Source organism: Amblyomma americanum, chromosome 4 (assembly GCF_052857255.1).
Source record: "Amblyomma americanum isolate KBUSLIRL-KWMA chromosome 4, ASM5285725v1, whole genome shotgun sequence".
Taxonomy (NCBI): domain Eukaryota; kingdom Metazoa; phylum Arthropoda; class Arachnida; order Ixodida; family Ixodidae; genus Amblyomma; species Amblyomma americanum.
In genome coordinates this window covers 201,234,861-201,247,598 of record NC_135500.1, presented here as the reverse complement: position 1 = coordinate 201,247,598, position 12,738 = coordinate 201,234,861, and the positions used below count along the sequence as shown (strand labels likewise).

General features: G+C 45.8%; 2 protein-coding genes across 3 annotated transcripts in view; one reads left to right on the top strand and one right to left on the bottom strand.

Annotated features, from left to right (window-relative positions):
• LOC144129076 (putative polypeptide N-acetylgalactosaminyltransferase 10) overlaps positions 1 to 7,972 on the bottom strand; it is a 203,154-nt gene extending 195,182 nt beyond the window's left edge. Inside the window, 1 exon segment of the mRNA XM_077662966.1 lies at positions 7,836 to 7,972. The gene's annotated coding sequence lies outside the window, so the exon portion shown is untranslated.
• A 394-nt stretch (positions 7,973 to 8,366) lies between these two features.
• LOC144129073 (fucose-1-phosphate guanylyltransferase-like) lies at positions 8,367 to 12,507 on the top strand. Of its 2 annotated transcripts, none has more exons than XM_077662964.1 (4): positions 8,367 to 8,610; positions 9,868 to 10,038; positions 10,234 to 10,746; positions 11,428 to 12,507. In XM_077662964.1, exons 1-4 carry the CDS (start codon positions 8,550 to 8,552, stop codon positions 12,399 to 12,401), a joined length of 1,719 nt encoding a protein of 572 aa, XP_077519090.1. In that variant the 5' UTR covers positions 8,367 to 8,549; the 3' UTR covers positions 12,402 to 12,507. The 2 variants fall into 2 exon arrangements, with proteins under 2 accessions (XP_077519090.1, XP_077519089.1); XM_077662963.1 differs by having other exon boundaries at positions 9,853 to 10,038.
• The last annotated feature ends 231 nt before the right edge of the window (positions 12,508 to 12,738 follow it).

Genomic DNA, 12,738 nt, shown 5'->3' with positions numbered 1-12,738 from the left:
GCCCTTCGAAATAAAAAGAAGGCTTTATACGCGCGCGGTGGCAAGTGTCGAATCCTTTCACAGCATAGCCCCAACGCTTCCGCACGTCGTTAGTCATGATCCGCCGCCTCGGCGTGCGCGTCGCTCGGCTACAGAGGGCACCACAGGCGGTCTGAGGAGGACGGCCGGCCGAAGCTATAAATCAAAACCAAAAACACCAACTTCTCTCTCCGCAGAACAACTGCCGGCGCTTTGACGCTACTATATAGCTGCTGCGGTGCGAGTTTGTATTACGTAGAAATTCACAATTCAACGGCGCACGCGTCACGGCGGCCGCTCACGGTCGTTTTTTGAGCGATACGCGTTCGCTCGTCTATATACTAGTTCGACGAAACGTTGTCGATAAAAGTCGAACAGCGCGGGGCGCAGAAAACGGTTACCGGGAAAAGAAAAAAAAAAGGACCCTCCCACGCGGGCAGACGACACCCGTGTTTCCATGCACGATGATTTACGACGTTCGAGACACTTCGCTCTTTCCCGTTAAGTCCTGGGCAACAGCTGCACGAGGAAGCAAAGCGCCGGAATCGCAGGAGGCACCGAGGAAGGAAGCGGAGTTGAAACAAAATAGCTTAGAGCGGCGCGCACGCGCAGAAGAGTTGCGTTGGCGATGGCCAAATCGACGGGGACATTTAAAGTGACAGAGAAAGCGGCTTCAGCGAAGCCATAAAAACTTTTGAGTTATCTTGTTTACAAATAGTGCTTACCCAACCGCTACGGATCGCATCATAAAGGTCTTCCAACGAGCTGACAATTCTTTCCTTTTTTGCTGTGTTTCCGAAAACTGGTCCTTTCATTCTCTCAGATCTAATGCAACGGACAGCAGGATGACGTCAAAGCCCGGATCCACAAAGTAACAAACTTTGAATGCCACGGCGACGAACAGCCTTATTAGTGTTCGCCATCCGCAGTCACTGTCACCCACGTAAGCAACTTCTGCGAGCTCGCAGAACCGCCATAACTACGCAGTAATAAAGTATCAAAATACTTCACTAACATCGCGTCCAGGGTTTCACGAGAGAGAGAGATAGAGAGAGAGAGAGAAAAAATAAAGAAATATGTCTGGAGGAGTTCAAGCGAACACGGAGCGATAAATTACACGTCACTGTTTTCTGACACTACGTGGTTAACGAAGTACGCCAGCCTGTTTGCCCGAACGCTCTTCACCCTGCTATACGACGCCATGCTGAGACGGGAACACGGAGAACCTCATCTAAACCGCGCACCCACTCCGTACAAATGAAAAAAAAAAAAAAACTAGTAAAACCTAAACAGAAATTTTACACAGCGTTCCATGAAAAGCGTTGGGGCCTTTGCTTTCCTGAGCGAAAAAGAAAATGAAAGACGGCTGAAAACATTGAGTTTCCACTCCTTCAAAAGGCACAACACAAACGCGTGAACTGACACGCCGTATACAATAATGGACTTTCCTTATAGTGGATGATTTATGGTTTATGGGGGTTTAACGTCCCAAAGCGATTCAGGCTATGAGGGACGCCGTAGTGAAGGGCTGCAGAAATTTCGACCACCTGGGGTTCTTTAACGTGCACTGATGTCGCACAGAACGCGGGCCTCGCGCATTTTGCCTCCATCGAAATTCGACCGCCGCGGCCGGGATGGAACCCGCGTATTTCGGGTCAGCAGCCGAGCGCCCTACCCTTACAAAAATTTCATTAGACAGTCCATAGACTGTCTATGAACTTTAGTCTAAGAAGTCTATAGACTGTCTATAGACAAATCCTTTACACCAGTCTATAGACAATCTATAGATTTATGGGCATACACTTTTAGCAGACTTTTGTCTATAGACAGTCTATAGACAGAGGTCCATAGACTGTCTATAGAAGATTTATAGATTTATGGCCATACACTTCCTATAGACTTCTGTCCATAGACCGTCTATAGACAAATGTCTACTGATAATAGACACAGGTCTATAGGCAGTCTATAGATGATCTATAGATTTAGGCCATACACTTCCTGTAGATTTGTCTATAGACAAAGATCTACTGGTCCAGTAGACAGGTCTATAGACTGCCTATAAACATTCCACAGTTATGTGGCCTGGCAATGCTGTATATATTTGTCTATAGACAGTCTATAGAGCTCTGTCTAAAAAAACCTTAATAGACCATTGTCTGTAGACGCCTATAGACAGTCTACAACTGTTGAAAAAGGTCACCACACGGTCTTCACAAATGACATGACGACCAATATACTTACAATTTAGTTTATTTCCAAGCTATGCAGGCAAGGAATATGCAATACATGCATCATAAGAATGCACCACATAAAAATAAATGTTGAAAGTAATGGTCCGAATATAACCACTGAATCCCCTCGGCTTGGGCATGCTGGTGTGTCATTATCGTTACAGCGCAGAAGACGAGGACGAGACGACTCGTTCTCGTATTTTGCGCTGTAACGATAGTTAATAATGGAATTTATAAGTAATCAATTTATTTACCCTCAGGGCCGAAGCATTACAGAGAAGAATGAATAATGAGAAACGTTAATGTAGTCGAAAGTTCAACGGAAGTCCGTCTGGTCAGGCATGGTGGTCTGAAGAAATTTTTGAAGCAGTCGCTGAAGACGCGTTAGTGTACTGCACAAAAATGTGCAAATTGTGGGATTTAACGTCCCGAAGCGACACATGGGCTATGAGGGCCATCGATCGTAGTTAGTGGAGGGCTCCGAATAAATTTAGACCACCTGAGGTTATTTCACGTGCGCTGATATCTCACAGCACACGGGCGCCTTTCGCATTTCGTCTCCGCCAAAACGCGGCCGCCACGACAGGGATTGAACCCGCGACCTTGGTGTCTGAAGCTGAACGACCTTATTATACTGAGCCACCGCGACGGGTGAACGAAGAGAGGATCTTGTGCTACATGGCTCAATAACAACCTTACAGCGTCGCATGGTCAACACGGTCAGCAAAAAAAAATAATAAATCTTCAGGCCTTTTTTGCCACATTCTTGGAGAGAAAATTCCAAATTCCAAAAATTTCGATAACTCCCAAAATTTTGGAAGTAGGCCCATAATAATTATAATTATAATAATTGGTTTTGGGGGAAAAGAAATGGCGCAGTATCTGTCTCATATCGTTGGACACCTGAACCGCGCCGTAAGGGAAGGGTAAAGGAGGGAGTGAAAGAAGAAAGGAAGAAAGAGGTGCCGTAGTGGAGGGCTCCGGAATAATTTCGACCACCTGGGGATCTTTAACGTGCACTGACATCGCACAGCACACGGGCGCCTTAGAGTTTTTCCTCCATAAAAACGCAGCCGCCGCGGTCGGGTTCGAACCCGGGAACTCCGGATCAGTAGTCGAGCGCCCTAACCACTGAGCCACTGCGGCGGGAGTAGGCCCACCCCAGAAAATGAATTAAGGAGGATTAGTTGGTTAATTAGGATGTATTAGTGGGGATTAGTGGTAGGTTATGGTGTATTAGTGGTAGACTAGTGCGTCCGATTAGTACATTTCCTTATGACAATCTGACAGAAGGTACTTTAACATACTAGTTCTCCGATTTTAAAATTTGGCGGCGCTGACAACGTCACGACCTCTTGATCAATCACGGAATTTCGTTACAAAGAAACCGGAAATATTGTGGATGACGACAACCTAAACGCTATCGCATTAAATTATAACGTGACTTAAGAACGAATTCATTCCGGAGTGTCGGGTGGTAGTAAAATCTATGAAATAAGCTGAAGAGCAATGTTTTAAGGCGGATGCTAATGACGAAAGCGAAATATTCGATTTCATAGACGTTTTGCACTGGCAGTGCGGTTATAGCACGAAAAGATGAAGTGAGTAGAGTTATTCTCAACCAGGTCAAGCGAAGTAATCAAACTGACAGCGTCTAGATCACAAAAGTAGTGCTTAGTAAAGTTAGGTAACTGAGGATGAATATGTTCAGCACATAACTGGCATAAAAGGTGTGTTTAAATGCCCTTAAACTATTGACGCTCAGAGAAAGACCGCACACAGCCTCGATGTTTCCCGCACGATACTGAAGTTAACGCTGCTTCCTATACAAGTATTTTTGAATGTCATCTTTCTGTAATACGTTTATAAACCGTTGCGGTTGAATCCTTGCCGAACTGCGCCGCCGCGACAGCTGAGCTTAAAAGACTATTCTGTTTTGCAGCACCCAGGCCGTTACGATGACGCTCCTCTATACCCCAAGCAGTTAAATGGAGTAAAAAAAAAAAAAAAAACACCCCCAGGAAAAAAGGAAAATCCGCTTTCTTCGTGTATTCTTTCTTGGCTCTTGTTTTTTATTCGGTGCTAAAGCATATATACAGAACAAATATATTCTAGTTTTAAAAATAAACTTTTAAACTGTAACGCATATGTATGGTGCTTGTTTTCTACTTCTATTTTCCTTTTCTAAGCGCGCAGTCCTGCTCACGTTTTATAATAATAATAATAATTGGTTTTGGGGGGAAAGGAAATGGCGCAATATCTGTCTCATATATCGTTGGACACCTGAACCGCGCCGTAAGGGAAGGGTAAAGGAGGGAGTGAAAGAAGAAAGGAAGAGAGAGGTGCCGTAGTGGAGGGCTCCGGAATAATTTCGACCACCTGGGGATCTTTAACGTGCACTGACATCGCACAGCACACGGGCGCCTTAGCGTTTTTCCTCCATAAAAACGCAGCCCCGGATCGAACCCGACCGCGGCGGCTGCGTTTTTATGGAGGAAAAACGCTAAGGCGCCCGTGTGCTGTGCGATGTCAGTGCACGTTAAAGATCCCCAGGTGGTCGAAATTATTCCGGAGCCCTCCACTACGGCACCTCTCTCTTCCTTTCTTCTTTCACTCCCTCCTTTATGCCGCTCACGGTTCCGGCCGTAAAAAAATCTCGACGCATGGCGGCCACGGGGTCTCTCTCTCAAACGTGCGGCGATACACGGCAGGAGCGCAGATAAGCCCGCATCGGGAGCGGAGGTGCATGCATTAACCTTGGATTTCGCTGTGGCCAACGGAGGAAAAAAAAAGTAACGAGTCGGCCCGTTTCGGTCGGGCGTGTGAAACTTAAGTCCTGTTTGTGCGTGTATTATTCTTCCGACGGCCTCGCAAGCCAGTATACGAAAGAGCCTTCAGCGGGGGGACTCTGGCCTCGGGTGAAAAAACGATTACCTCAAGACCCTCCCGTACCCTAGTTTGAAGCACCAAAGTTCGGACCACCACGCATTCTTTGGGTTCGTTGTGCTAGTTAACTCGCGCCATCAGACGACGGTGGTACTTGTAAAGCCGCTGACATCACTGCCCAGCAACGACTTTGGCCACTCCAGTAAAGCGTCTGGTCTGCCCTTCATGTGCAGAAGTGCCTAAGCTGAACATCCTCTAAATAGGTGTAGGAGCGATCTCTCTTCCCCTTGTTGCGATACCGGCGCGCTAAGGCTTTCGTTCCGTAATTCGCCCCGATATGCGTCTGCCGTTACCTTTGCAAGTTACAGCGAAGACAAGATCAGCGCCAATTTTCAAGCGGTCGCGTTTGGAAGGGAGGTAAAGGAGAGGTATGTTATGACCACGTGGCCCCATCTCTAGCATTTCAGATTCCAGCGAAGCCTGCACGGAAGAGTCTGCGAACCCCGCCGCGGTGGCTCAGTGGTTAGGGCGCTCGACTACTGATCCGGAGTTCCCGTGTTCGAACCCGACCGCGGCGGCTGCGTTTTTATGGAGGAAAAACGCTAAGGCGCCCGTGTGCTGTGCGATGTCAGTGCACGTTAAAGATCCCCAGGTGGTCGAAATTATTCCGGAGCCCTCCACTACGGCACCTCTTCTTCCTTTCTTCTTTCACTCCCTCCTTTATCCCTTCCCTTACGGCGCGGTTCAGGTGTCCAACGATATATGAGACAGATACTGCGCCATTTCCTTTCCCCAAAAACCAATTATTATTATTAATTATTAAGAGTCTGCGACCTTAAGGGAAGTAGATTGAAGGGCGAATGGCACCGACAGAAATGGGTACCAGAGGCACACATCGGCGTCATTTTCAGCTGGCAAAAGAAAGCTTCATAATAATCATAATCAAGGAAGTAGAACGGAATTAGCGCTCTTTCTATTGCGCCATTCCGCTGTCGCGCGGCAGTTCAGTGGTCATGGAGCCCTGCTAATGAGCACGAGCTCGCCACTGGGATCGGTCTACTTTCATTCCCTCTTTCATCCTTGCACGATTCAAGAGTCCACCGACGGTACAAGAGTACTACACTTTTTTTAAACGGTAAAAAGAAAAAAAAATTTTTCTCGATAATTGCCCCCCCCCCCCCCCCCCCCTTCTCCTTAGTTTTTACAAACAGTGCTCTGTCTGGAGGCTTCAAGACCCGCAAAGCAAGTAAGTGTTTAATCGTTACTCAGTAACGCATGACTTGCACAAATAGCTACCCGTACGGGCAACTCCCGTTAGCGTGTGAAGCAGCACTTCCCGGAATTGCGGGTTAAACTTCCCGAGTAGTTGGGTAGTTTTGTTTGCTTGTTTGTTTTTTTTGTCAGCATCCTGCGAATGACCTGACCGGAACGATGTGACACTGCCGCGAGAAACACGCTTCATCGAACACGATACCTTTATGGTTTCCGGGTTCAAGTCACCACGTGCACCGTAGACTCGCAACTCTTTACCGCGCGACCGGCCAACCAGGGCCGACTTCCTGGCTATAAACACCCGAGAGAACGTAACCGAACTTTTTGAAGCGCATTATAGTCTACTATAGGCGCATTTTAAACCGGATGAGATGCAATAGACACCACTGAATACGTTCCGCCTCATCCGGCGTATTTTACTCTATTCATTGTCCGGCGTATAACAGGCTGTTTGTCAGCGCTCCCTTATTTTTTGTTTATGAATGCCTGAGATTACACTGAGATTGTGCAAGGAATTAAGAAAAAAAAAGAGGACCATGAACCAGAAAAAAACACACTTATGCCTTCTCGGAGGCGTGCGGTGTGCGCTTTGGGTATTACAGAATGCGGCACAAATGCGTTCGCTTATACACTTTAGGCGTCTTTGGTCAAAGAGCATTCTGTGGAGCGCATTGTCAAAACCCGAACGCCGTCACGAATCACTTGAAACTGAATGCCGCGCTACAATATATGGAGACCTTTGAAAGCTGACAAGACGCTTTTATCATCCCGGCCAAACTTTATGCGGCATTGTGTTTCAACAACGCTTGCCAGCAAACTCTCTGCTCTCGGTGGCGATTAAATTGCTCGAAACTAAACAATGGCAGTTCGCTTCGTCAGATTCATATATGGATCAGTGATAAGCGACTGTCGATAACAGGGAGGAGTGTCACGAACCAGGAGCTTATATGCTTCACATTTAAACTACCCTCCATGCGTTCTCTGGCACCGTTATCAGTATATGAAAAACGGCTCGAAAGTTAAAAAAAACGCCGGATAAAGGTGGTTATACACACAACCTCCTTGTAAAAGACATATAATCCGGTATTTGACTTGCAAAGATCATAATGGGAGGACAGTGGTAATTGATAGACACAAGTCGATATGATCGACGATACGGCCAGGCGCTACACACATCGCGGACTACGCTTCTAAAGATCGCAAAGCTCGTGAATTGCAGAGATGCCACGCCGAACGCCACACGTGAAGCGCGCATGGATTGGAAGCACGCGCCGCAGTCAGAACGCGTTCGAGCTCGTTACGGATGATCGATGGAATGTAAAAAATTCTCATTTCGGCCACTGCTCGCACATTCACCCGTGGCAGCTGATAGGAGTCAAATAGGAGCGATCGCGTGCAGTAACGAATGTGTTTACACAGCTCACTCACCTGTGCTATTCCACACTTTGGGCTCGAAACCAGTTCCTCGGGGCGGCACGATATCACGACGAAGGCTACGATCACAGACGCACAAATCCCCTGCTGGGCTTGGTGCAAGGCTGCATGCTCATCTGGAGATCTACATCACGATCACACAAACACCGCGAGCATGCCGAAACACTTCACGGGTCGCAGAAATCAACATAAGTTCCACAGATCGCAAAGACTTCGGCAGCTGCCCGAGCGACAACAATCGCCTCGCGCCGCACAGTCGCGTCTTCGAAACCGGCAAGTGCCGCCCAATGCGTGCCCGGAGGCTGGCTTCTCTGCACGTGTGAATGTTCCATTTAGCAGCTGCCACACTGCGCCATCTAGTATGCTAAGCAGAATACACTTATGAGCGCACTTTCAAGGTTTATTGTTTTTAATACTATATTTAAAACTATTTTTAAAAAATATTATTAAACATTATGCGTGACGTGCGTAATGCAAAACTATATTTTACTTAGTGTCTACCTTTTATTGTTGTACACAGATGGCGACACATGTGCTGTCACGTGTGTGGTTTGTTTCGGTTTTGGGCGCAGTTTTGGGCGGGTTCATCATCGGAATCGGGAACTTACTACTCTCCTACTCTCCCTTCGCCGCCACCACCCACTGTTCCGCATTCGGCATTGTCACTGTATTTATTGTTTTCCGCCTGATTGACGCTCAGGTTCAAGTATGGAGCTTACCGTGTCTTCATTCATGAAGAGCTGTTTAGATTCCTACGAAGCACTCAGAGGTATGAGTGGCTGGTCGGTCTCTACACTTGTTTCGAAATTTTGTTGTTTCATAAAGTGGCTGAATGAACTTCAGCACTTAATCCTCAGGAAGTTTGAAGATGAAAAATCAAGTAGGCGCGTACCCAGTGAGGATGAAAAGTCTCATAGACGTTCCCATAAGCATCTGCTAATTAAAATATCCCGTGTGTTACTCAAGACTTTTATGTGACAGATTTTTATTCGACGATGAGACTTATTTTTCTAGAAGTTTAGACAACATTTATGACCGAACCAAGATCAAGGCAGTCGTTTCCGATATTCTGGCAGGAATCGCGGTCTTCAGCCGAAAGAATGCATAGGATTAATTGTAAACTTGGTGTAAATATGTGTTACACGCGGATTATATAAATGGTCCAAATGACAATTTAGAAAACATACCTAATCGGCAGTTCTGCAAATGCGCTCGTGGGGACACCTTTGTGAAGTGGTATGTAAGCATTAACGAGGTCTGATAAAGTTGAGTGCAGGGTTGGCTGTCGAGGGATTCGTCTTGCAGTGCTAATTTCTAAGTTAAGGTGGTAATTCAATATATCGAGTGCAATCTTGTCACGTATTTCGAGGAGCCGTAGTAGGCATTTTGTAAACCACAACTGGAAGGGAATGGCACAGCTATATGAGAGACGGTGCTGCTGTGTATCTTTCCATGTAATAGATGCCCTAAACAACCAGCTAGCTCTCATATGATGTCTTCCCACAATATATTTGTTGACGTCTAACAGACATAACTGTTCAGTGGGTAAGCGGAACATCATTTTCGCTCACCCCACCCTTGTACGCCTTTGCCAGTGCTTCGCAGCCGAGAGTTAATTGGCTGCTGTGCACTGCGAAAAACTGAAGTCCACAACAACAAGAGCTTTAGTAATCCAGAGGCTAAGTAAGGCTCTTGAGGTGGACTTGTAAGCAGCATTAGGCGAGCAAACATGTCAAGAGAGAGAGGCAAATAAACATACCTTAATCAAGGTAGAATGCTGCAGAACACACCTGCCTGTAGCAATGACCGATCGCTGTGATTATTATGCATGTACCAAAATACTACACCATGTAAGACTGCTTTTCAGGCATCTATGAAAAACATCCTTTAAACTGTTTGGCTGTTCAGAGTGTTCATTCTCAAATGCAGCATTAAATGCACTAGCAACTAGTGTATTATTATGATGCTGTTTGCTATGCAAGTCTCACTTTGGCATGCCTCCCAGCATTAGTTCTTATTGTTCCAGGAAAAGTTCCAAAGACTGTTGGTGCGACCTTTTGGGATGCTGTTGTTTTATCAGCTGCCGATGAAGACCAAGCCTCTGCATTCTGTGTACAAATATCTCAAAGGAAGAAGGGAAATCTCATTCCACTCGTGCAGTATCATGTGTTTTCGGATCCACCAGGGCAGAAGATTGGTAAGCAGAGTTGATTCTCGTGTTATTAAATCTTGAGTTAAGCACCTGCAAGTTTACTGTTAAAAAATATGTGGGTTCTGTAGTCAGCTGTAGAGCTAAACATTGGGAAGTTTATGGAAGTAGACTGGATGCTGTACAGGCAGTCATTGCTGAATGTTGTCGAATATAATTTGGAAAATTAATTTTTTTTTCCAGATTCAGGTGGTGCAACACTTCATGTACTTGAACAGCTTCACAAGATATACGGCGACGAACGTCTGAGCCAAATGAGAATCCTGCTTATGCATGCTGGCGGCCAAAGCAAACGCCTCCCTAGCCACAGTGTTCTTGGAAAGCTCTTTGCCCTCCTACCTATAGCAGCACATACACAGATACAGATGTTTGACTTGAAGATGGCCATGTACTCTCCATTCCTGCGTAAAATGAAAGCAGGTGTGTTCTTGACCTGCTCGGATGACATAGAGACTTACACACTTCCCACATCGGAAGGAACCGCACAAGCAAGCTCATGGTGTTTTGACAAGCCTGGGTTCACCGCACTTGCACACCCATCACCCATTGCAGTGGGGTTAACACATGGCGTCTACGTTCTGCCCAAGGATGTGCACTGCACTTCAGTGTGCCGAACCACAGAGTGCCTAGAGGTTTTACAAAAGCCCACAGAGAAGATTATGCGTGAAAAAGGGGCGATTTTTGAAAACATAGAAGGTAAGAAAAGTGGCAGTTTAATGTCACACCTCATATGAACAAAAATCATACATTATTTTGGGGTTTTTTCTCATAAGGATGGACTTATCCAGGGTTCCGATCTTGCTGGCTGTGTTTGCACTGAAAGAACTTTGACGGATGTCATAATGGTCAGTCATGCAGTAACTAGCAGCAGGAGTGTCATGGAATACCAGAAAAGTTTAAGAGTGCTGTGTCGGCACCTAAGTAGGTACTCTCAGCATCATGCCAGCTGACATCACTGCTGACCTGCTGCTGCACTTGCTTGCATGACACAGCAGTGCTTTGGTAGAGCAATGGAGAATTCTGTACGCATCACTACACTTGAAGCACAGTTTGCAGCAAAGGAAAATCTCTGGTCTCACCAAACAATAGACCCAGATTTTCTAGTAAATCGAGAAGTGCTGCGAGCTTTGTTGAAAAGAAAAATTTCCTGCAAGGCATGCTTGCACTGCTGCGAAAACAGTTCTAAATATTTATTCCGATATCTTAAAAGAATTAATGCTTGTGTATGGAACTCCATATTATCTGTTTCTTGTTTTCCAACCACGTTGGGTGAACCAGGTGGTGGGTGGCTCTAGTGTGCAATAACTTCTTTTTGTTTCTTCATTGTTCATTTGCTTTTTCGACGGTGCATCATTTTATGTTACCTTTTTCGAACAGGTGGAAGTCAAACAGAGTTGGCATACACCGACAGTGCATTTTTCTTCGATTACTCTGTCATCAACAAGCTGCTCAGCTTCTACAACTCTGTTAAACCACTGACCTACGAGATCGATGCCTACAGAGATTTTCTGCAGTTGCTTGGCCAGCGTTCAAAAAGCCATGCGATGCAAGCCAGTGCAGATGAAGCAGGTGATCAGCTCAAAGTCCAGGACATCCTTCGAGACTTTAAGCTGCATGTGGTAGTGCTGCCATCCTCACAGTTCTACCACCTTGGAACAATGCAGGAGTACATACATAACCTCTGCTTCAGTGAGAGTTTTGCTGAGGAACTGCAAACCACTAGGTTTGTTCATAGCAGGCTTGTACCCTGTGAACTTTCTAAGCCTAGCAGCATTTTCGGAGTTGTAATGAACTCCCTCGTCCATCCTGAATCAACCGTTCCACACTCAGTCGTTTTAGAGTACTGCAAGTTTGAAGTTCCAGTTAAGGTGGGAGAAAACTGTATCCTGAGCAACTGTCGCCTAGAGAAACCCATTGACAGTTTGGTTGAGGTTCCTAGCAATGCTATCATCTTTACAGTTAGTGTACATACCCCCACGTGTAAAGGGTATGCTGCAGTAGCTTTCGGAGTCAATGATGACTTGAAGCAAACCCTGAGAGATGAAAGAAAACTTCTGTACTTTGGAAAAGAGTTGGGACAGTTGGAACATACAAGTTTAATTGGACCCGACCAATCAATTTCAACTCCCACCACTGCTGAAAAGTCTCTTTGGGAGGCAAAGTTATTTGCTGTCAGGCCCACCATGACTGAGGCTTTCTTGTCAACTTTGGAACTTGTACATATTATGGTGTCCCAAGGCACTCTTCAAGCACCCAAAAAAACGAACAGCATGGAAGTCAGTATGGAAGATGTCTTAAAGTGGAAAGATATAAGTGAACTACTCAGGCATCAGAACACTATATTTAGTTGACTGATTATAATTTAGTTGTCATTTTGATGTCTCTGTGCCTCGTGTAACCAGCATGTGCACTTTTATACCAGTTTTGTATTGAATAAAAAGACATTGCATTAAGCATACTAAATGTTGTTGACCACTCATGTAATGTTTGGCCATCTCCACAGCAGCCAAGCAACAGAAGCAGCAAAGCTGGTTCCAGCAACCTAGGCCTTTCATGCAGGGACAGACTCCTGGCTATGTAAAGTAAATACTTGCTTTGATTGTGCACCTGGTGCCATAGTACAAACACGAGATGAGCAATGGTTGGGCCAATATTTTAAACCTTGTTCAATGTATATTGGCTTCAGCT